At 42.6% G+C, this 25,444-nt stretch overlaps 1 protein-coding gene across 4 annotated transcripts in view; it reads right to left on the bottom strand.

Moving 5' to 3' along the window:
• The window catches only part of RREB1 (ras responsive element binding protein 1), a 128,792-nt gene that overhangs the window by 55,042 nt on the left and 48,306 nt on the right, over positions 1-25,444 (bottom strand). For 2 of the 4 annotated variants that reach the window (XM_068236850.1, XM_068236852.1), the window contains 2 exons: positions 6,903-7,023; positions 804-923 (listed from right to left, as the gene is read on the bottom strand). In XM_068236850.1, the coding sequence (XP_068092951.1) occupies positions 804-923; positions 6,903-7,023 (241 nt within the window). Of the gene's footprint in view, positions 1-803; positions 924-6,902; positions 7,024-9,681; positions 9,740-10,114; positions 10,150-25,444 lie in introns of those variants that run through there. The other 2 variants (XM_068236851.1, XM_068236853.1) reach the window with 2 other exon arrangements.

Genomic DNA, 25,444 nt, shown 5'->3' with positions numbered 1-25,444 from the left:
TTGCTACCAGCTAGGTGCAATCTTCTCTAAGGCCTGGGACCTATTAGGAGAGCTTTTGCAGGGTGTCCCAATCACCAATGGTGGTACAACAATGGATCCCTAGGGGGGTGGTACCACTAACAGCACTGCGATCACCAATAGATCCCTATATTGGGAGAGATCGCTTCAGTGGCTACAGTAGCCAAATCACTCTGGGGAATCACAGAGAAATTGCGACACTTACGCAATTTGCAAAATCGCGGGTGCTTTGCAATTAGTGCAAAGTGCCTGTGGTGGGGTCCAAGGCCTAATGCCTGGTAGACACAATGAGATTTTCTGGCAGATCGATTGTTTCCAACCTGTCTGGAAATGAATTGGAAATCAGATTGGATATGTTGGAAATAATCGATCTGGCAGTAAATCTGCCAGAAAATGTTATCGTGTGTACCAGGCATTAGATCCCCACCACAGCAGGAGGTGTAAAACACCTTCTTAATTTAAACTTACAGGAGCAAAAATACTGTTTAGCAGCCATATTGAACATTAACAGAATGATATATTAAAAACACCCTGGAGTTCTCCTTTAAAAGGCCTTGCTGACTTGTTTCGAGTTCAGTGCCGTAAATGTTGTTTTAGAGATCCTTTCAGAGGGATAGTACAGGTAATAAATAGATCTCCTATTAATGTCCAGAGTTCTGTAACATGCCCTCAGCAGATCCAATATGTGTAGATTCATTATACTCAGTCTGGTCTTCTATTTCCCTAGAGCATGCCTTCTCTAGAGACAAAAGGCATATAAGCAATGATATACAAAGGCATGTTACCTCCATTCTCCTTAGCTGTGTGTTCACTCATGTTCTGGATGTCTTGTGTGACACTTGGATCTGTCACGATGGTGGCAGAGACGCTGAATGTGGAGTCAGCAGAAACAGCTCTTTCTAACACTGCAAACAAAAATGTACATGTTAGTAATTGCAACCATACAACTTGAGCACAACTCACAATATCGGAATCATTGACATAAACATTGCATAGGAATAAAGGCAAATCTACACTGCTACTCCAATGCATGGCTATGCAGAGAGAATTAAGACAGATTTGAGTTTAAGTGCACAGAATAAAATTGTTAAGCTGGACATACACCTACAGATCTCCATGCAATGTTCCAAAGTGATGGATTCCTTTCTGAAAATAATCAGTTCAGAAGGAATGGATTCCTACCATACACTGCACATTCATTTCCAATAGAAAGCAGGGAATCTATTGAAAATCAATTAAACTGCAGAGTTGCACTGTTCTATGCCGTGCAAAGCTATGAGCCATCAATCTACTAATTCTCTTTCTCTCCCCCGATTGCTTTACATTTTTCATCCTGTCTGGTAAATACTTTCAATTGATTTTTAGTCAAAATCGATCAAAAAAGAAAAATCAATCGATTGACATTTTGCAGAATAGATTCCTAGAAGATAAATAGAATCTGCAAGGAATCTAATGAGAAAATCGAGTGCATGGCCACCTTTAGTGCACCTATTTACCTCAGATTTGCCCAAAACCCATGTATTGGTGAATATTATTGGTGAGTTTATCTACATCATCCATTGAATCTAATGTTTGTCAAAGTAAAGGTAGTTCAATAGATTAAGAGCAACACACCTGGGGAAATCGCGTGCAGGAAACATCCACAATTCAGGTCTAATGGAAAGGGGCCCTAATGGTGGTAGATCTGTATATTTTCTTGTATAAATAAATAATAATAATAAATGTTAAAAAAACTAATTAGAGGTGGGGGCGGGATATCAAAAAACAAGGCCCTCGATCAATTTTGATTGACTTATAAATGAAGACTTGATTGAGAAAATATGGATTGATTGATGTGAAGCTGTCAGTAGTTGTGTTTCAGTTTTCTAAAAGATATATGACATAGGGCTGGTGCACACCGAGCGGCTTTTTGAGCGTTTCTGCAGCCGCCTGCGGCTGCGGATACGCTTGGTCAATGTATCTCAATGGGGTGGTTCACACCAGAGCGGAAGGCATTTTGCAGAAACGCATACTCCCGAGGTGAGGCTTTTTTTGGATTGTGGATGCGTATCTGCCTCAATTTTAAGTATAGGAAAAACGCAAACCGCTCTGAAAAACGGCAGTTCAGAGCGGTTTTGCAGGCGTTTTTGTTACAGAAGCTGTTCAGTAACAGCTTTACTGTAACAATATATGAAATCTACTACACCAAAAACGCTTCACAAAACCGCAAAATGCTAGCTGAAAAGCTACAGAAAAATAACAAAAAGCGTTTCAAAATCTGCTAGCATTTTGCGGCTCTGCTAGCGTTTTTTGGTGTGCACCAGGCCTGAAAGAGTGGTAAGAAGCAGTGTAACGATTGATGGAATACAAGCCATAGATCACAGATTTGAAATGCATTAGCCAGAGGATTAGCAATGCAGACAGAAAACTAGCTATATTTTACTCGGGAGAAGTAGACTTCAATGTGTGCTAAAATACCAAGAGCCAAGGTGTCTGTGAGAAGTAATCATCTTGCTTCAGGAAATGCGATGACAGAGTTAAGCTATAATAGGTTAACAAAACTATTTAATAGCTCAGCAAGGAGCGGAATGCTCTGATAAATATCTATATACCAGCAGACAAATTCATAATGCTGGCTGCTGTACTCACAAGAAAATACATAACTTGCGTTCGGACCAGCCAAATATTTTACTGAATTTGCATAAAAAGAGAAAGAAGGAAAATACCTACACATTATTGTGGCATGTTTGCAAAGTTCTGTACTGTTAACCATAGAAAGTCTCTGTGCTCATCACTTTACTGTTGCTGCTTTAAAAGCACAAAACATCAGGAAACAGGAGGATGCAGGGAGGGCCACAGCACTCAGGAGGAGGGAGAAGGGAAGCAGCGGCTGACTAACAGCAGCCACAGCTCTGAGTCACTGTGAAAGCAAAGCATACAATCTATGCACACGCAGTACAATACATTCAGCCTATAGAGCCACAGCCATCTCCCACTGATGTGAAGTGTGCTACTCATGAGCTCTCCCACTGGAGCAGATGGGAAGAAGCGCGCACAGCTCTGAACGTACAGGAAAGAGGAAAACCAGGATGTGCAGCAGAAGGAATGTGACTAGAAGCCAGAGTAAACCCATTGCTGCCAATCTTTCTAACTGCCTCTGCAAACAACGGGTTAACATTCTGGGCAAATTTTCATATGTAAGTCAAGCAAGTCAATGAAGCAGTGCAAGGATCAAACATCCTGGTTTTCCATGGACAAGGGTGCCAATTAACTCAGCAGTGATGACACCAAGCCTTTTGTTAGCCTTCGCAGAGTCATTTTTTTTCCTTTTACATCAGTTGACAAAGGTGCCTTTCTGCTTTACTTCATATCTGTTTTGTGGACGATTAACTAGTTATTTACCTGGTACACACATGTATGCTAATGACACGTTTTGTAAGCATGAAGATAGGAACAACAGCAAAAAAAAAAAAAAAAAAGGCAGCAAGCCCTCCTTGTCTTCACTTGTTATGCTTTATTCCAAAACTTCCAACATTTTGGAGGTGCGGTGGTCCCCTTTATGTGCTACTATATGCAATGAGACATGCTCCCACCACACCCAAACAGTGAGAGTATGGGGAAGTAAGCACAGAGCCACTCCCAGGTGAATACAGCCACACACCACCGTGATAGTAGAAATAGTTTAGGTGTGGTGGTAGCACGTCCAGTTGTGCACCTTTGACAGAATTTCAATGAATTCTTCTGTTATGTTTCTTGTCACCCTTGGCTTGTCTATGCTGCTACTGTCCTTGAAAAAGGGTCCCACAGTGGCTTGGAAACATTGGAGGTTTTGGGATAAAGCAGTACGTGTGATAGTTTGTTCCTTAGTCCGTTTGAAAAACAAAAACAAAACAAACAAAAAAACACATCTGTCCATCAAGTAAAACCAGGAGGAAAAAAACAAAAACAAACAATAAGTAAAAATTAGGTACTGTACATTTCAGTACTGCATCCTCACCTATTCCAACTTATCCAGAGCAAGACAAATAAAAAAAACCTTCAAGGCTTGAGCAAATTAACCTTTAAAGGAAAAAAAAATCCTTCCCAACTCATCGTGGTAGTCAGATACAATCCCTGGGTCAACGCTGCTGGGAATTAATTAGAAAGTATAGCCGTGGATGTCCTTCAATACAAGGAAAGCATCCAAGCCTTCTTATAGAATGCTTCCTGTGGTAAATATTCCACATTTTAACCACTCTTACTGTAAAGAACCCCTTCCTAAATAGATGAAAAAGCCTTTTTGCTCCATGCGAAGATCATCTCCCCTTGTCCCTTGTAAAACCTTAGGGACAAAAAGCTCATCTGCCAAGATTTTGTATGGCCCTCTTGTGCATTTATCCATGTCAATCAAGTCGCGCCCTAGTCTTTTTTTCCAAGCAGTTTGTCCAGCTTTTCTTGGTAAGCGAGACCTTCCATCCCTCTAATTAATGTAGTTGCCTGTCTTTGTACAGGCAACTACACGGTAGGGCAGCACAGTGGCATAGTGGTTAGCTCTCTTGCCTTGCAGCGCTGGGTCCCCGGTTCGAATCCCAGCCAGGGCACTATCTGCAAAGAGTTTGTATGTTCTCTCCGTGTCTGTGTGGGTTTCCTCCGGGCACTCCAGTTTCCTCCCACATTCCAAAAACATACGGATAAGTTAATTGGCTCCCCCTAGAAAAATTGGCCCTAGACTACGATACATGCACTACATAATATAGACATATGGCAATGGTAGGGATTAGATTGTGAGCTCCTTTGAGGGACAGTTAGTGACAAGATGTATACATATATATACATACACTGTACAGCGCTGCGTAATATGTCGGCGCTATATAAATACTAAATAATAATAATAATACCTGTTCATGTATGGCACTCTCCTTCCTATAATGTGGTACCAAAATCTGTATTCCATACTGCGCATGCGGCCTCACATTGCTGATAGAAGTATGGCCTCACATTGATGATAGATGTAGATTTTTCTACTTGGTATAAATGGGCAGCACCATCTGCCTCACAGTTTACAGCAACCGTTGACTTACACTGGCCACATGAGGAGTGCAGGATTACAATAAAAAAAAAAAAAAATTTGTGATGCACTTTATTCTAAACAGTGTGGTTCGCTCTCAGTTGTGTTTCTTTCTAAGCAACTTGAATTATCCATGACTGTTTGAAGTGATAATGTAGGCATGTGGAAGGCAGAGTGCTATGTGCCTTGTGTGTTTATGCCTGTGCGAGTACCACTGTATGCAAATACAGATCAGGCATTTAAACAGTGAAATGTCCATCATAAAAAATTGTAAATCAGTACATTAATTCCAGCACACATCTCTTCCACTTTACAATTTTAACAAAATGGCGGTGCATCGAGAATTATGCAGGTATGCATGAGACATCTGTATATTATCAGTAAACACTGTGATGATGGCACATTACAATGACGTTCATATGTATGAAAATAAACCTGTATGGATAAAGCAAACCAAGACAGACACTGACCAGTAAACCTTGCCGAGGTAAGTGGATGATGGGACATTTGCAATGCATGCACCCCCAAGTGTAAAAGTACCCAACTTTATATTAGATCAGATCTTGGCAGACTTATGAAGCAGGTGATTTGAGCATGCGGCTCGGCAGGTGTCTAATTGGAAGTGCCGAGAGGGTGAGTTGGGAGCCCGAAGCAGTAGTAATTGTTTGTTTGGCTACATAAGTAGCCAATCTGATGCTATATAGGTTTGTATTCGAGGACCTGATCGGCTACAAATGGCAGACGCCAGAGGGGGAGGTTAGGTTTATGCTGGGTACACACTATGAGATTTTCTGGTCGATTTACTGTCAGATCGATTTCCAACATGTCCGATTTGCTTTTCGATCGTTTTCCGAGCATTTTCCAATCGGTTTCCGTGCACTTAAATAGGAAATCTATCGGAAAACGATCGGAAAGCAAATTGAACATGTTGGAAATAATCGATCTGACAGTAAATCGACCAGAAAATCTCATAGTGTGTACCCAGCATTAGAAGGGGGGATTGGTTTTAGGCATTAGGTTTTGGAGGGGGGGGGGGGGGGGGTATATTTAGGCACTAGGAGGGGATTAGGCATTAGATGGTGAGGATTATTCTAATGGTGGCCACTAATGATCCAAGTTTTTTCATCCAATCGTACCATTTCTATGTAATATAAGGGTCTGTTTAAATTATCCATTCAGTATATTGACTCAGTTTACCCTTCTACTACATAGATTTGGTAAAATTGGATAAAAAAGATTGGATCATTAGTGGCCACCTTAAAGCACTAGGAGGAGGATTCAAGCGAGAATGGCCACTGGGTTTGTCTTTAAAAAAGCACAGGTAATTTAAATGGCTGACATTTTTATCATCAGCAACACCTGTGTGCCCAACACATGCAGCGGCTTTACACGTACTCGACTCATCCTCTGCCACAGGATTTTTCCTGCTTGAGGAGTCCCACAATGTATTTCTGGAGTCTGACAGCCACAGTCATGATTCATTAAAGGCAAATGCATTGTGGGACTTGTAGTTCCTTAACAGCTGGAGAGCCAAGTTTGCAGATCACTGCGCTAGTCATACAGATATATGAAGCATCCTACTTCCATTCTCCCCGTATATGTGATAAAATGCAATGCAATTCTTGTTCAGGAAGGTGAGTGCAGCCACGAGAATGTATTCAACAAGCCCTTAATCAGATATGTAAAAAGGGTCCACGCGTGGCAATGGTGGGGTCAAGCAGGAGATAGGAAGCCTCTGGACCATTCTGAGACTTTCCTCTACAATTGGATGAAGCATTTGACAGTGATTTTCTTGACAGACAAAAGGAGATGACATAACAGATGAGGGAAGCTCCACAGGAATTTTCTTACAACTGACCTTCAACCACAAGGCTGCTCCCCGGCTGCTGGAAAGGCTGGAACTGGCGGGGCCCAGTTGAAAAGCTTGCTGGCAGCATCCCTTCAATTCCTCCTCCAGCTGGGCACCAATACACTGCAGCCTGATGGAGAGAAGACACAAGAGGTGCTTAGTTCTGTCGCAAGTATAGAAGACATTACAATACAACACTGGTACAGCAAAATAAAACTGCTACTCTGCTCCATTGGGAATTTACAGATTTAAAAGCTGTTACATTCTTGATTTTTTAAAAAGGATAACTTTCTATATAAATCACGCAAAGCAAACAGGTTTTTGCGGAGTAGTGCAGGTTAAGAACCTTTTGTTTCCAATCGCTTGGGGATCACAAACTGCTATGTGCAGTAAAACTAATGGGACCCGCGGTGGACCTTTCCATTCCAAACACAACGCAATCGCGCAGTACACACAACAGATTGCGGCAGAATAGTAGTGTAAAATAGGAACGCGACTGTATTTCTTAGGGGAAAAGGTCCTATAAGGTATTAGCAGATTTCGTCAGGTTTAGTTTGCCTGAGGTTTGCTGAGCATTTTCTGTATTCGGGAATACAGCTGAAGATGTAACAAAACTTCCAAACAGCACATGACCTATGATGCTTTTGTTACAATTTAAATGAAAATGGAAAATATGCTTCACAAAGAAAGCAGTTCTATTTTCACTTTCAATACAGGTGACTGTACATCATGCATTGATCCCCAGAGTTAGTGTTTTGTGGTATGTTCACACTACGTGCACTGCATGATGCATACGCTATGACACAGGCACACATACTGTGCACATAAACGCATGTTACTCCATAGGTTGGTTAGTTGTTGTGGAACCCACAGTAGAAAGCGTTAGGATAACGTGATCCATTTTCCTAACATCAGAGATGTGTGGAAGCAACAAAAAAAAAATAAAAAAAAAAAAAAAATGGAGCTAGTGATGGCCAGTTAAGGCACAAGTCTTGCCTAATTCATACATTGCAGATTTCTGTCAGATTGACAGTTGAATCAATTATTTCCAACGTGTTCGATCGATTTTGTATAGAATGATTGGGAAAAAAATTATTGATTCGACCCATCGGACAGGGAATTGCATAGTGTGTAACCAGGCATTACAGGGAAGAATACGCTACAATTTATCCAAACAACAGTTAACCTGTAGGATTGTCAAAGCCTCTAAAGCCGCATCTACACGAGTAGATGCGGCCGCGATGCTCCTTATCAATCGAGCCGCTAATGCGGCTCGATTGATAAGATCTGACAGGACGGATCTCCGCACCGCCGATTCCCTGCTCGCTCCCCGCGAGGGGACAATGGCAGGGAATCGAGCGGAAGATTAGCGGCGCCGGCGGGCACGAGCGGGGAATCGAATGCGGCGGGCACGCGGAAGAGGCGATCCAGCAGCTAATCGAGCCGCCGGATCGCTGCAATGTCCCATAGTGTAGATGGGGCTTTAATCACTCTGGATCTGGATACAGCCAATTCAAAAGTCAAATCAAACTTTTGAACTAAAGGGATTTGTCCAGTATCACTTTGTATCATGTGAATAATAAAAAACTTTAAGGCACACCTTTCATAAGAACAAAACTTTTCAAGACAATACACTCAGAGTTCATATGTCCAGCTGATGCTTTTGGTCCTCTGTACACACAATAGGAGGCCAATCTAGTGTGTGTACAGAGCCTAATACTTGACCAGCTGATTTTGTAGCTCCCACTTCTGCCCACAGCAGGACACCTCTTTATCATCCTCCTCGTTCCACCTTCATGGGACAGAATAGGGTTGCTCAGATGAGAATGGTGCAGCCTTTATACACGACTATTCATAAAAAAATGTCACCATAAATAAATAGTTGCAACCACAAAAAAAAAAAAAAAAAAAAAATCGAACATATGGGCGTAGCTTTAGAATGCAGACCCACAATCTGGTCATTCTGCAAGCCGATTGCTTTGTAATCAGATGTTAGTCTATGGTTTGCTTAGCAACACACTTTTGGTAAAAATGTTATCACACAAATCCTAAGTCCCCATTGTAAAGAAGCCATTTCAGGCACCGTGACACTTTGCAGTGAAGAAATCAATGCAGTACTTCTGGTTTGTCATGTGAGAGCCTGAGGATGCTAGAGCACATTCCTAGCCAAAGTTCACAGAAATAAAATGAGGAAGGCAGATGATGGCGTATCAGGGGACGAAAACACAGTTCCTTCATAGGTCTCCTGTGCATAACAATGCTACTATATGCTTTTCACTGACTGGCATTTAAGGCTGTCAGTCATGTGGGGGAGGGCTGTTTATAAATGGAATATTAGCAGTGTGTGCGCTAGGAAAAGTCTCCTAAAATGCAGATATCTTTGAAAGTTTTTGCTTTATTAGGGCTGGTTCAGACGGACGCTTGCAGAGCATTTACTGCCAGCGTTCGGGGCTTGGCGTTAAACGCTCCCATTCAAGTGAATGGAAGCGTTTGTACCAAGCTTTTACGCGCGTTTGCACGAACGCGGCGTTCAGGTCCTGATTTTCACTGGCGTTCAAGGAGCCCCTGGAACCTACATGTTGCTTCCAGGGGCGGTTAACCGCGACAAGTCATGTCCCCCTAGGGGAAGAAAAAACGTGACCGCATCCGAACGCAATGCAAACGCTGCTGAAAGCCCGAACGCATTGCCGCCGTGACGCCAACGAACGCGACGCCTCCAAACGTCCATCTGAACCAGCCCTAAGGGCCAGAGGATAAAGCAGAAGGAACAGACTGTAAGAACACACACACTTGTCAAAGTATGGACTATAATGCTGGGAACACATGATGCAATTTCCGGACAGGAAGTTGTACAGTGTGTATATGTCCAAACTGCTCCTGATCGATAAAGGGATCAAATTTCTGATGATAACTTTGCAAAATTGATCCCTGTCTTGATTGAAAAAGTATCAGACATGTTGGAAATAATCTCCCTATTCCAGTCGCGGGGTGGGAGATTTCATGTGTTCCCAGCAGAAGGCTTAAAGGGAACCCGTATGGAGTAAAATTATTTAAAATAAACACATGAAGTAACTTCAAATGAACATATCAGTTGCTGTCAGTTATAGATCAGTTGCTGTCAGTCATAGCTGAGTGGACAACCAACGAGTGAAGAGGCGGCACACAAAGGCTTTGCTGATTAAAGCATGTATTGAAAAGCGGAGCAACACTACGTTACAAACCATCACGGTTCTTCATCAGGTGAAAAAGGCTCCACTTTTCAATACATGCTTTAAACAGCAAAGCCCTTTGCGTGCCGCCTCTTCACTCGTTGATTGCTCATTGCTCAGGAGGTGACCTGAGCGAGGTGTTGCACCAGCAGTTCCAGGAAAAGTTTTCCTGTGCGGGTTCCAGGACCGTGGTTCCTTCATGTTCTCATAGCTGAGTGGACAACTGATGTGCCCGGTAATGTCCATGTTTCCCTATGGCTCAAGTAGACGATGTTACAGTTTAACAGTGTGCTGACTAGAAAGCGGTTATGGGGTAATGGCCATTTTCAAAAATAAAGGACGGAGAATTCCCTTGATCACAGTGGACAAACAAGACGCTGGAAAGAAGAAAGATGGAGGAGTAGACTACACGGGAGGTAAGTATGACTTGAATATGCTTATATGGACTTTCAATTTTCAGTTCAGGTTTTCTTTAAGGTATCTTGTGGATACTGTAAAACCATTAATCTGTGAGGCGGGACCTATATGGAACAGGCATTTTTGGGGTACTTGTTGTGTGCAACTGTTTTTAAGTAGGTGTTAAACGTCAACATCCAAAAAATAATAAATTTTCTTTTAGACCAGGCCAATGTTTTTGCATTGGTTCACATTCCTGTTCTTTCATTAACATGCTTATTGTAGCTGTTTTTGGCAGTGGACGGGGTAAACTTGGACACTGACTGGTCTACGAGCCCTTTCACACGGGCAGTTGAACTGTGTGCTCACCAAGCGGTAGCGAGCATTTACCAGGTACCTGCCAGCAGTTGTGAGATTTCGACAGTCTTTTCACTGCCTGCCTATCAACTGCTCGTGTGAAAGGGCCATAACCTACACAGCAAACTTTTGATTGGCCAAAATGATTGTGTAAGTAAGCTCTCATACTACATGGAATTGGTAAAAATTGGCCAATCAAAATGGTATGTGTGTGCAAAGCTTTAGGTTTCTGTCGCCGATACTACATTGAAGATGTACAATTGGTCAATCATTAGCCAAACAAAATTGGAAGTGCGTACCAGGCTTAATGTTATGGCTGATCTCTTTCTGGGCCATGCTGATACTTTTTGAAGCACAACAGTGTTAACAAGCATCCAGCTCCATCTAAGTGTACTTTGCCTTATATACACAGCAGTAAGAGCTAATGATTATACATGGATGAAGCAATAGAAAGTGCAAAGCAAAGGCAGCTCTCTTTACAGATTTTTTTTTTGTAGCCTTGTGGCAGACCCCACCCTTCTCTTAACATAAGATAAGCAGTCTTACCCCAGGAGGGGAGTACCTGTAACAGGTTAGAGCATACACCACTATTGATTGGATGCAGATGCAAATAGCTGCTGTATCCTTTGACAATGTAACTTCTGTGGCACACTGTACGGAACTAGCTACAAGATGTTCCTGGGGCGGTTGACAACAGTGTTACCTGTATTTCATACATTTAAGTTACAATATATTGCAAGAAATAGGAGACACTGAGTGCTGCTTACTGATTGCAATCATTAAGGAAATAATGACAAATAATGCCCATGTGTGTAGATGAATGGAGACGTTTGATCAGTGAAATCACTCCTTCACATGACCTTTATGAGAAATAACACTGCAAATGTAGAAGAGCAGAACAGGGCTATGTTCTTAGAACCATTTTCCTTGAAATCAGTGCTTTCCTTTATTTAGCTGAGCTGTTCTCTCATGGAATGTGTGAAAACCAGTGCACTCTGGGGAGATTAACACCCTGCGAACCAGCCAATCCAAATCTTCCATTCACTTACAAAGAGATCTCTTTGGCCTATAATCTGACAGAAAGTTCCACATAATTACAGTCACGCTAATGAATTTAAAGATGCAGACTTCATTGCTGTTCCAGCATCTCAGCAAAACTCCGGCAAGAGACTAGAACAATGCACTGCAGAATGTGTGGCCACATGAGGAAAATGTTTGCTCATCACCAGACTGAAATGAACTGGGAGTGTTCTAACAGAGCACACACAGGTTGTTCTACTGCAATAACATGAAAAACAATCACGTTTACTTTTGTGGAAAAAAAACAAAATAGATTTGTAGTAAAGCCTGGTATACACCATGCAATTTCCCCTTCAGACCCTGATCAGATCGCTAATCAGATAGAAGAAAGCTAGCATACACATGCATGCAATTACATTTAGGATCATTTTTACGATTGGATATCATTCAAAAACGAATTGAAAGAACACACACACGGAACAATAACCAGCATTTTCATCCATATTTTTTAGCATGTCCAATCTGCTTCCAATTGAGAGAAAGGTCGATTTTATGCTGGGATTGGTTGCTGACTATCAGTAGGCTGTATATTTTTTCCCCAGATCCGAACATTGTCTGGATTGTAAATAGGATGTGAAGTGAAAATAGCATGTCTGAGCATTATCAAACCACTTATTTTTTTGCATCAAAAGTGATAATTGATTTTTTAATAGATGCTTTAATGTTACACATCTCCTCTGTCTGCGAACCAGACACAATCCAGTCTTGTTTTCAGGACTTTCATTATGTCCAGTCATAGTGGCGTCCAGATCCAGCAGCCTTTTCTGTGTGAGGATGCCCCACCTTCCACTAGATGCTGCTGTGTGTTGTGTATAGGAGAAGATTGCTCCAGTAAAATAGAGGAGCCAATGCCTGTCAATCACAGTCACAGGACATTCTAGTACCGGAGTTCCCAAACCCTGTCCTCAAGGCCCACCAACAGTGCATGTTTCGCAGAAAACCACAAACCTGCACAGGTGAGGTAGTGTCTCAGCAGAGCTGAATAACTGCCTTGCACTGTTGGTGGGCCTTGAGGACAGGGTTGGGGAACAAAACCACCTCACAGAAAGCTGCTGCGCATGCAGGAGGCATGTGTAATGTTCACTCACACTTTAAAACAAAATTATTTTTTTAACTGGTGGATAAGAAAGTTTATATACAGCTCAATGACCCAATTCTCTCATTGTGCAACTGATTTTGCCCAGAGTCATTCTTTGTAATAAAAATATAAGTGAGATTATAACTTCAGCGAAGACAAAAAGGTAAATCCAGAGATAAAGTTTGATAAATTATACAAATTTACACTTATTCTGAAAGAGAGGCGCTTGGTCCAAACACACAGCCTCTCAGCCAGTCATTCAATGTGAGGAAGAGGCATGGAGGCTAACTGGTGAGGATTCATACTTTGTGGCATTAATCTCAGGGTCAAATTAAGGCCAGGGTGCTATGTATGGAGTTTGGCCACTCAATTTCTTAAAGAGTGACATTACCCAATTGCTGTCTGCTAAAATATATATACACCACGCTTATAAACTATAAATGCAGGCTTTATTAAATCATCAGAACCTTCGATGAGCATTTCCGTTCACCTGACACTCTCACTGCACAGTGCAGAGTTTGTGTCATGCAGTGGCATATGCAGAAGATTTTCCATCCCATGCACCTGTTGCTCATTAAGTTGCCTATAGACAAGGGATGACAGCCACCCTATACATTTCAGCTGGGTGTTCACTGTTACACAGTAGCAGAAAAAAAGCTGTAGCTGAAGACAGCTGTATCTGTATCATGCTTTTACATACCAGTCACTCTAGATCTACAATCACCTTTATTTGTATGTGCTGCAACTACCTCTAGATGCAGCTCTCTTATAACTGAATGTGTACAAAGTTTTCAGATTTGTAGAACCCCTGGAAGGGGGGGGGGGGGGGGGGGCACTTGGCCACCTTAGCTAAGGTTAGATTAGATTAGCATGTGTGCTCAACCCCTCACCACTTTTTTTTTGGTAAACTATAATAGCAAATGTGAGATTTGAGTTTTAGCTTGAGCTATACAAGTCCCACCTGCTGGATTAACAGTACATGTTATACTATTTAATTATTTGGGTAAATAACTGTGGTTATATAATCTATTCTCAATACTGACTACAGTAGCCCAAAGTACTATAGAAATCCTCTAACATTGCCTCCATCAGTGATAACATGTGCACACAGTGAGCAGAAGCTTGTGCTCTTCTCATACTACTCATTAATATACTGTATTTTACAGTACAGTGATGTAAAAATATTTATCCCTTTCCCAGTTTTGCCCACTTTTATATACTTTATGCTGAATGGCTTCTAATCTTTAAACCATACATAATATTAGACAAAAGAAAAGTGCGCAAACAATATAAACTGAAGGGGAAATAAAATAGATCTGGAAAATCGTGGGGCTAGAGGAAAAGAAAGAAACAAGAACGTTTAAGGGCCCGTTTCCACTATCGCGAATCTGCATGCGTTTCCTGCATGCAGATTCGCACAGCCAATACAAGTGGATGGGCCTGTTTCCACTTGTCAGTTTTCCTGAACGTTTTTCTGTGCAGGATTTTTCTGCACGGCAGAGCCCTCAGAATTCGTCTGCGTGTGGAATGCATGCGAATCGCCGCTAATGTATTTAATAGGGAAATCGCCTGCGGCCTTGGTGTGCGAATTTTCATGCGAATTCGCATGGAAATCAATGGAAATGCACACCGGCACTGCCATGGTTAAATTCGCATACAGCGTCATTCATGCGAATTTTCATGCGAATTCGCATGAAAATTTGCATACACCCGCATGCGAAATTCGCATCCGCATGCGAATTTTTACCGTGGCGATTCGCACCGCACAAGTGGAAACGGGCCCTCAGAGTCAATAACTTTAAATAGAGTATTTTGAAAGCTTAAATCTGTTAATAAATGGGAAACTATTAGATGTGTATGCAGACTTCTTCATTAAAAAAAATAACTCTGCAAGAAATGCATCTGTATCTTTAGAAGATCTATCTTCTGTAAGACTGCAGAGATTTTTTACACATGAGTGTGCTGTGTCTGTGTGGGTGAGGTTTGCCCAGAGGCTGCAGTAGTAAAAGGGATGTGAACAGGACTACCTTCTACTGGTGTTGCTACAATACACTGTTTTGGAGATGGATTTCCTGCTGCTGTGAACCATGCTGCTGCTCTTGGCTGAAGAGGTCTGTTCAGCTGGTTTAAATATTACTGCCTTGAGCTTTGGAACGCTGCCCATGTGAAGATCTTCCCAGAAGCCTTTTCATCAGTCTGATGCTCACAGCTTTCTTGTAGGGCAGAAGTCTTATGGACACTAAACTATCTAGACTCTGGCATGCAAACATTTCTTCATTTACCCTTTCAGGACAATAGAAAAAGGTTATTGGTTTTGCAATTGTGACATTACAAATTTACATATTAATATCCAGAATTCACCACTCCTTTATGCAAATCCAGAGCCCCCAATCACCTCACAACTCCCTCATAACTGTGCGCCTTCACATGTGCTTACATACTGATTTTGTAACTGGCTATCTGGAAAATGTTTTGGACGTGACAGGAGATATCAGGCAACAGCATGAAGCTGAAATGCAAGACGAGCAAATACAACTGGCCCACAAATGCTTCTCATTTGCCAGAGTACAAATCGGAAAAAAGGTTGGGTGTAATTAGACTGACGTCTGTCAGGAGAGAAGACAACAGGGGCAGTCAACAAATGATCCAAGTGTAACACTATACTCCTATAAACAAACTTAGCTGCAGCATCAGGAAGTACCAAGACAACAGCTTCCTGGCCAGCACAGAAGTGCTGGGACTTGTACCATTTAACACCAAGAAACTGTCAGATCATCAGCAATCAGCATCCTTCCCTCCCTCCCCCAGTGTAAAATCATTTGTGTACTTGCTCTAGCCACATAGTCAGGCAAAAACTGTGCTTTCTGCAGCTGTTTTGCCCCTTATGCTTCTGAAGGTCTCTTGGGTCAAATTAACACAGATGAACCTTTAAAAAAGTGTTCCCACAAGCAATGACAAAGTACAATATACAGCATAACTGCATACTTTGGCTTTGATGTGTGTGTGTTTTTGTTTTTTAAAGGAATACAAAGACGCTAATCTAAATTCCACACAAATATATTACCTTACAAATATACAGTAGCTGTCATTTGCATTATACACTGAGCAATCCACCCCAGTGTCACTGCAGTTTTACATAACAGAGCGCAGTACTAGAGGACATTTTTTGAACATCTTACATAGCAGATCCATGTCACACAAGTGACATTGTGAACACTGTACACATTAATATAGACCAGCAATGGCGTAGCTGTGTCAGTTTTTATGCATGCTTTCACAGTCTATTAACTAGAGAGAGGCAGGGATTGCACTTACTGTAATCGCGCATGGTTTGTTGCAGAAAACAAGCACAGCTGCAGTGGCCATTGAAGCCAATGGCCCTGCTCGGATAATGATTGTCGTTAGCGTTCATTCAGGATTTGCATTCACATTTTCCTGCAGGTTATTAAATTGCACTGCTTTCTGCTTTTTCCAGCATTACATGCTGCATATGAAAAACTGCGGAATGAACGTGAAAATTGGGGGTGGATAAAGCAGTCGCAAGCAGGTAGACACTGACAGAGACCCAGGAATTGCAGGGCAGAACGCCGCTGCAAGTGTGTCCGGGCCTGAATGGTGCTGTGCTGAAAACAAAGTGGATCAGCCGCAACTGCTAGATTTGTACTGCTCAATGCAGTATAAAGCTAACCCAATGTTTGTGGGCCACAGAATGCTGCATCTGATTACATTTATATGCACACGCTAGATGGTTCTCAGCTAAGGTGGCTTGGTCTAGCATGTGTAGAGGCGCTACTATTTTTCCCTTGAGGCGCACGATAAAGTATGTTCCAGCAAGTGGGGTGAGTAGGAGAAAAATTGGGCGCTGTTAGGGTATCAGTTGCTGCTAAATATTAGGCATGACTCATTTACATGATGTCAGGGAGCTCCAATACACACACCAGTTTTTCAATTCAGACAATCTTTATCCCCCACCTCCAATCAAATAAAAACAAACAACTAAAGCGAGAGGGATATGGAGGCTGCTTATTTATTTCCTTTTAATCAATACCAGTTGCCTGGCAGCCCTGCTGATCTATTTGGCCAAAGTAGTGTCTGAATCACATCAGAAACAAGCATGCAGCTAACCTTGTCAGAAACATCTGATCTGCTGTGTGCTTGTTCAGGGTCTATGGCTAAATGTATAAGAGGCAGAGCATCACCAGGATAGCCAGGCAACTGGCATTGCTTAAAAAGAAATAACTGTGGCAGCCTCCATTTCCCTCTTGCTTCAGTTGTCCTTTAATCCAACTATCACCAAGAGTGTCAGGCTCCAATAAAGCAAAAAACCTTCAGTCACTAGGCAACAAACCAGATAAATCTAATCAGCCCAATCTAAACCTAGGCATATGGATGGTTTGTGTGGCTATGACATAGTTAAGACAACATCCTAGATGGACTGATGTTATCAAGTACAGTGAGCACTATGGAATGCAGACGGTTTCCTTACTGACAAGGCATCCCCATCATGTACAGGCACATTTCTGCCTTACAACTGCTACACATTTAAACAGGCATTTTGTACACAGTAGAAGGTAACTGAATGCAGGATAAGACGTTGAAAATATTTGTATTTATATATGTTCCATAGTAAACTAAGATGTTATGCTGTACATCATCCTGCTAAAATGTCAGTATTCTCAAGGGGGAAAACTAAAGAATTGCTGTCCTGTGGTTCACCAGAGACGCATAAAACCTAAATGGTGTTTACAACACAGAAGCAGCAACTGTCAGCTGACTTTTGAAAGTGCTTCTTGCCTTACTGTATTCATTGTGTGGTGCAGGCAGTATGGATTCATGGGCGTGTGACGCAGGCAGTATGGATTCATGGGCGTGTGACGCAGGCAGTATGGATCATGGCGTGTGACGCAGGCAGTATGGATCATGGCGTGCGACGCAGGCAGTATGGATCATGGCGTGCGACGCAGGCAGTATGGATCATGGCGTGCGACGCAGGCAGTATGGATCATGGCGTGTTACGCAGGCAGCATGGATCATGGCGTGTGACGCAGGCAGCATGGATCATGGGGTGCGACGCAGGCAGTATGGATCATGGCGTGCGACGCAGGCAGTATGGATCATGGCGTGCGACGCAGGCAGCATGGATCATGGCGTGTGACGCAGGCAGCATGGATCATGGCGTGTGACGCAGGCAGCATGGATCATGGCGTGTGACGCAGGCAGCATGGATCATGGCGTGTGACGCAGGCAGCATGGATCATGGCGTGTGACGCAGGCAGCATGGATCATGGCGTGTGACGCAGGCAGCATGGATCATGGCGTGTGACGCAGGCAGCATGGATCATGGCGTGTGACGCAGGCAGTATGGATTATAACGTGTGACGCAGGCAGTATGGATCATGGCGTGTGACGCAGGCAGCATGGATCATGGCATGTGACGCAGGCAGCATGGATCATAACGTGTGACGCAGGCAGTATGGATCATGGCGTGTGACGCAGGCAGTATGGATCATGGCATGTGACGTATGGACCGCAAGCTCTCAGCCAGTTAGGCAGGCAAATGACAATTTTTAACAGAATAAATATGGTAGCTTTGAGGCAAAGCTACAGAGGTAGCACAGAGGTACGGTCATGCTGAATTCATGTACCTCTGTGCATTGGCCGTTCCTCCTCTAATGGAGGAGGCATGCTTGCTGCAATGTTCCCTCCTATCAACCTCCCATTTCCTCCTCTTCCTCGCCCCATTCTCTTCCCGTAAGAGGAGGAAATAGGAGGATGATAGGAGGAAACATCACAGCAAGCCTGCCTCTTCCTGTTGAAATTTTTTTTTACTTTACCCAAAAGTAACATTTTTCAAGGAATGTCTAGATAACGGGGAACAAGGGAAGGAATAGGCAGCGCACAGAGGTAATTGGATCCAGTATGAACATACCTCTGTGCTTAGCTTAGGTAGCTCTGCCTTGCCTGTGCCAGGTAACCTTTAGGGCTCGTTCCCACTATCGCGAATCTGCATGCGTCCAACGCATGCAGATCCGCACATGTAATACAAGTGGATGGGCCTGTTTCCACTGTAGCGTTGTTGAGGTGCGTTTTTTTCAGCGTGAAAAAAACGCACAAAAGAGCCAACGATTTCGCCTGCGTCGGGAATCCGTGCGAATCGCCGCTAATGTATTTAATAGTAAAAACGCATGCGTTTGTTACATGCGTTTTTACCCGCGATTTCGCGTGCGATTTCGCACCTTTTTCAATTTTATTTAGCCCTGGCAGTGTCATGGTTAATTTCGCATGGCACCCTGCCATGCGAAATCGCAGGCGAAATCGCGGGTAAAAACGCATGTGGAAACACATCCGCATGCGTTTTTACAAGCGTCGGAGTGCGGCCGAAATCGCGTCGCAACAGTGGAAACAAGCCCTTAAAGCGAATATCCACATAATGGGCAGATACTGACAATTCTGTGTTTGACAGAGTTTGTGACATCCCTCTAGCCATCAGTACAGCCTCTAATAAAATATTAGGTGAATGGAATTTATAAGTAAAATGTCCTCTACTGGTTAAAACAAAGCATGATTTGCTGTGAAATTAAAGGAACTGCATAGATGTCCATTTCCTGCAGCAGACCCCCCCATGATGCGGATCTATTGTTCATCCTCCATCACCCACACCTAGATGGTCTCTAGTCTTTTTCATGCAAACTAATATTTAGGAGGATGCTACATTGGTGGTATTGTGAGGAGGTGACAGTAGAATGTGAACAATACACAGGCCACACGAAGCCTGTAAGAGCAGTGTGTGAAATCTCAGTTTCACATCCTATGTTCATAGAACAAAAAAGGAATTTTCTTCTCATGTATAGTTTTGGCGGAAAAAAAGGTCTTTATCCATCTGCGGTATATAGAGAGACAGCAATTATGAAACACATAAAGTCAGCGGTAGTCCAAGGGTTAATTTTAAATAGCAAAAAGGCAATTTAGCCGGTCAAAAATGAGACATTTCATTTTATTATGAATTTAATTCTAGCAACATATAGGTTTATGCATACACGTTGTATCACTTTTCAAGTATATCACTGTGTTGCATTACACACATACCCTTTACCTCTTTGATCTTGTGAATTTGATATTACATACCGTATTCCAGCTACTGGTAACTAAATGTGCACATGAATAAGGGGTTCCACTAACCAACAGTCTACACTATTCAGCATCAACCCAGGAAACAAAAGTGGATAAAATTGATCGGACCAGCATAATCAAGCAGACCATGACAGCCACTTTGTGATGTCCTATATTCTCTTCATGTATGTGCGTGGTACAAAGAATGCACTGTCTCACAGATGACTGCTGTGTTTTTCAGAATACAAGCTCCCAAAACAAGGATAGCATTTGTCTGCTTGAGAGCGCCATTCTGAAAGTAATGACTTACAGCTGGAGAACTCTGTCCACTAGTATCATCTGTCTCTCACAGGGTTTTTTTTTTGTTTTTGTTTTTTAATTCTTAATTTGTGATCTGCCTATCCTTAATTTCCCTATTGCTTGGCTGGACCAAGTGTAGTGCAGATCATGAGAAAATATTATAAAACTGCAGACTGTAAAGTATTTCTACGGGTGTGAGTTAGACTGTAATTAGGAACTGGCATAAGCACTGATAATGGAAATAAAATATCCTTATTTTCTGCAGGTACAGTGTTACCAACTGCTAAACTTGCACACCACAGTACCATCTGTTCTCATGTCTCAAAGAATTATCTGAGCTGCTAAAGAGAAGTCACAAACCCAAACAGTCACTCTCAGATCTGCACAGAAGAATTTTAAATGACCATATCTGGGTACCATTAGGGCCTGTTTCCACTAGAGCGAATCTGCCGTTTCCTGCATGCAGATTCGCATAGACAATACAAGTGGATGGGATGGTTTCCACTTGTCAGGATTTCTGAGCGTTTTTCTGTGCAGAAAAAATCTGCACGGCAGAGCCCTCAGATTCGCATACAATGTATTTAATAAGAAATTTGTATGCGTTTTCGTATGCAAATTTTACCGTGAATTTGCGGACGTTTTCGCATAAAATCAATGTAAAAGCACACAGGCACCGACCTGGTTAAATTCACATACTCATTATCATATGCGAAAACGCCCGCGAATTCGTGGTAAAATTCGCATCCACGTGCAAATTCGTTTTTGCATTTCCGTGACTAATTCGTGCCGCACAAGTGGAAATGGGCCCTAAAGAGGATTCTCTAAAATTCCAACAACTTGGTAGATGCTAACCTGTAAAAACTTTCATAAGCTGTAGGTAAGCACTAGGGATGATCAAAGAGATGCAAATACTTTAAGCATCAAGTTTAAGCAAATTTTTTGAAGCTTGAAAATGGACCAATCAATTTAAACCTGGGTGGGACTTCATTGGTTCATTTTCGAGCGGCATATATTTGCGAATGGATAGAAAGCCCATCGCTTATGTGACATTACTTATGTGAGAATACATTACACAAGTGCTTTTAAAGGCGATTTTTAAAATCGCCAGAACTAAAAAACAAAACAACCCCCCCCTCCTGAAATCGCCACTGATGTAAGCCCTTTAGCATTGTAGCCATGATAGCAGCCAATGTAATATGAAGTAAAATACATCGAAAAAACACACATTATCAATGGCAACCTCCCGTTTTCCATCATGACAGATGAACCTATTCAAGTGCCTGTAAAAGTTATCAGTGGTTTTTAGAAAGTTGCGGCTGGATTTAGGTTTCATAAACTCTCAAAGACTCGCATAGGCCACAGTAACATATCTAAGAAGGTCAGTGTGGATAGGAAAAATCCAGCAGCATCATTCATCTGTAATATAAAATAGAATACAGTAGCAGCATCATGTGCTCTCCAGCATTTGGAAGTCACATGGAAGTGGTAATAAGAGAACAGCAGGCAGAGAGAGAACTGGTTGAGATGCTACACTGGCTGCCTCAGTGCTAGGGAAGGATAAACACATGAGCAGGCTATTACTTCTGAATTCATTCCGTGCTGCCCATGTGCTCTGGCAGGTGTGGCCATGCAGCATGGAGAAAGCTGTATGTCACATACAAGCCAAGCCAAGGAATGCCTGTGTTACTGGATAGGTCGACACTCAGGACTAAATTCTAGCCAGCAGATGTACTATATATGGTATGTTTATGGCTCTAGCAAAATGACATGCTAGCCCTCCTGTCCATGTCAAATAGATTGTTAGGGGCTCCGCACGGCTCTCTATACCTCAGCTTAATGATGGCAACTACAACCGCATGTCATTGCCACACTGCAGGATTTTTACAGTCCCTTCAGTTCAGGAGATAGGACTATGACGAGACGGACACACAGCTATCCAAGAATAAAGCACCTTATCAGTATCTGCAAGGAACTGTTGTCTTTATTGCATCTTGGTAACTGCATTTCCTTGCAGCCAGGCAGTGAAGGGGTTAAGAATGCTGCCTGTCCACGTCTCTCCGCTGTAGAATGATGGGCACAGACATGTGCAACTTGTGGGTCTTGAGCAGCGCACAGAAACAGCAGGGCCTTTCTTTGCCAGCTGCTGTTTCTTCTGTAGATCTCTGTGCTTTACCTCCTCTTACAAAACATCATTAGAAAAAGTCTGCCTGTGAAATGTTTTCTCTGTGAGTGTGGAAGATGCTGGCATTGTGCAGAAATATGCAGTTAGCTTTGCAGATGCCTAGCAGCACACACAGATAGAAGTGGAAGAGTCTGAAATTCTTGCCAAACCTGTTACTCCACATTGTGCGCCTCACTGGTTATCACTAGTCCTCTGCACTGTGGCCTGTGTGCTGCTATGACTGAGCCTCCTTCCCTATCACACCCTGTGCTAACAAAGCAGTATCAACAGCTACACGAGATCACCGATTACAGCAAGATGTCCTAGACAGGATGCCCTATTCTCACCAATGACAAACCTATATGGCAAGGCATATACAAACGGCCTTATTTGCCAAGTACAGGTCCCAGTAAAGAAACAATAGAGGATTCAACAAACCTGGACCGAATTTATGTAAAAAAAAAAAAAAAAAAAAGTATTTTAGGTAAAGATGGCAGCCTCACCTGGGTCATACTGGAACGTAGTGAGGCTGCTGAAAGTATAGATAATTAGCAGTTATGTGACTGCAGTGACAGTCTCATCCGCATGCTCACCGTGAACGATTTTTCCCGCAATATATTGGTCGTGAATTCATATACACAACTAAAGTAACAACCACCATTCTACATAACTTTAAGCAAATCTCTGTACAGCACCACAAAAGATGGTGGTGGTATATTAATAAAAACTAAAACTATAATATCCCTGACTATGATTTGATATGACCCAGGTGAGATTAGCAAAGACTGATGGGTCTAAGGATGGAAAGCAGCAGTCTAAAAGAGCCACAAAACAGCACAGGGCGTGGGTTGCAACAATCCTAGGTACCCGGTTTAGCTTGAGACGTAGCCTTTGAGTGCCATTTGCAGTTTTTCAGGTATTTATTTACTGTACAGCCCAGCTACCATGTGTGAATAAACCCTCAGGGCCTGTTTGTACTACAACATACAGAAAACAAGAGACATTCGCCAGCACAGAGTTATCAGCATAGGTATGTTATTTTTTGTTTTTATAGCAGGTTTGCTTTATAATGCTCTACAGGTTTAAAATGTATTGGAAAATAATTGCAGCCGTGCATTTGAAAAACACTGCAAGTGATCACATAAATGTGAATGCTAGTACAGTAAGTGTTCATATGTAAAATCACATGCACATGTGGTGCATAAAATGAAGGATTGAGAAAAACACTATCAAATGTCTCCAGTGGGAGCCAGACCTTCTTAGCAGTCAAGAGGTCATCATACCCTCACTAAATACCCTCAGGGATCACTGGAGAGGCTTTTGTAACTCAGGTCCAAGCTCTCCTCCCTCACAGCTATGTGCCAGATACTTTGCTATCCAATTTACCTTCCCAGACACCATTTTTATGACGGAGGGGACTTTATCACACTAACGGCTTCATTCACTAAGCCGGTTAGTGAGCCTAAAGAAATAATGGGTGCAAACCACAGAGTTAAGTGGTTTGTGCCCACACATCGCGCACAGCCCAAGGCAGTGTGCGCGCAGCCAGTAGTAGTGCGCGGTGCGACGTTAACGTCGCACCCGCTGCTCTGTAAACGGCGCATCTGGTGCCCCTGAAGCGGCGCACTGATGCGCCGTTTGAGTTTACAGGGCAGCGGTGCGACGTTATCGTCGCACCGCACATTATTACCGGCTGCTCGCGCACTGCCCTGGGCTATGCGCAATGTAGCTTTGCGGGCTATTAGTGCCCGCAAAGCTATTTTTCAGGCACTAAGTGGCTATTCACTCCGGCGCAATCACTTAGCACCGGTTTGTGAATCCAGCCCTAAGTGGGCAACACATCACTCTCACGGACTGTTGAGTTACCTCTGAGTACAGTTACTTTTGAGTAACTCTATAGTTCTTCCCCTAATGCTTGACTCAACCCCTCTCCCAAAAAAACCCACAAAAATTGCACTAGATCCTAAGTATTTAGAGTCCACCCGAAGTGAGAGAGACATGGGTGCCATAATTATTTCCTTTTAGACAATACCAGTTGCCTGGCTGTCCTGAGGTCTCTGGCTGCAGTAGTGTCTGAATCACACACCTGAAACAAGCATGCCGAAAATCCAGCCACACTTCAGTCAGGCAATTTGTATGGATTAAAAGAATATAAATATGTCAGCTGCCATATCCCTGTCACTGTTGTCCTTTAAAAAGAAAAAAAAAAATCTTGAAATAAATACATTTTAGTCAGGTGGCCAGCGAGGGGCTGGGTGTTATGGGGCATCCACATCCTTTGGAGTCTGCTCTCTGAAGCACACAACCACACCCCCTTCTTTGGCTTCCCCAAATGTGCTATACTAGGCCTATTAAACATAATTTATAAATAATAAGAATAAAAACTATAGCAGAGATGTAACTGCTCTATTGTACAAATTGCAATGTCTGAAGCTCTCCTCTTGCACATGGATTGCAAATCAGTGGCCTCTATAATGAGCCTATGGGCCCTTTTCCACTAGCGGATCGCCGGCGTTTTGCCGATCCCCAGTGCACCTGGATTCAAATGTAAATTGTGATGCACTTTTCCATTCGCGCATATAGATTTTTTGCAAATTGCAATCGTCGGGCTGCACAATTATTGATGCGATCAGGTTTCAATCCCAATGGTTCACGTCACAATCGCACCAAGTGGAAAAAAAAGCTTTTGCAAGCGCCAATGCAATTGCACTTGCAAGTGGAAAAGGGCCCTTAGTTACAATGTTGGAAAGACCTGGACCAATCCCGCACACTGGAAGTAGATCAGGAGGGATTTCACAAAGCGTAAACCTGTAAAGTCACATTAGCAACATGAAGAGTTCATATTTTTATTCTTGCAAGT

The sequence above is a fragment of the Hyperolius riggenbachi genome, chromosome 5 (assembly GCF_040937935.1).
Source record: "Hyperolius riggenbachi isolate aHypRig1 chromosome 5, aHypRig1.pri, whole genome shotgun sequence".
Lineage (NCBI taxonomy): Eukaryota > Metazoa > Chordata > Amphibia > Anura > Hyperoliidae > Hyperolius > Hyperolius riggenbachi.
The sequence above is the reverse complement of the archived record's forward strand: the minus strand, read 5'-3'. Positions and strand labels throughout refer to the sequence as shown.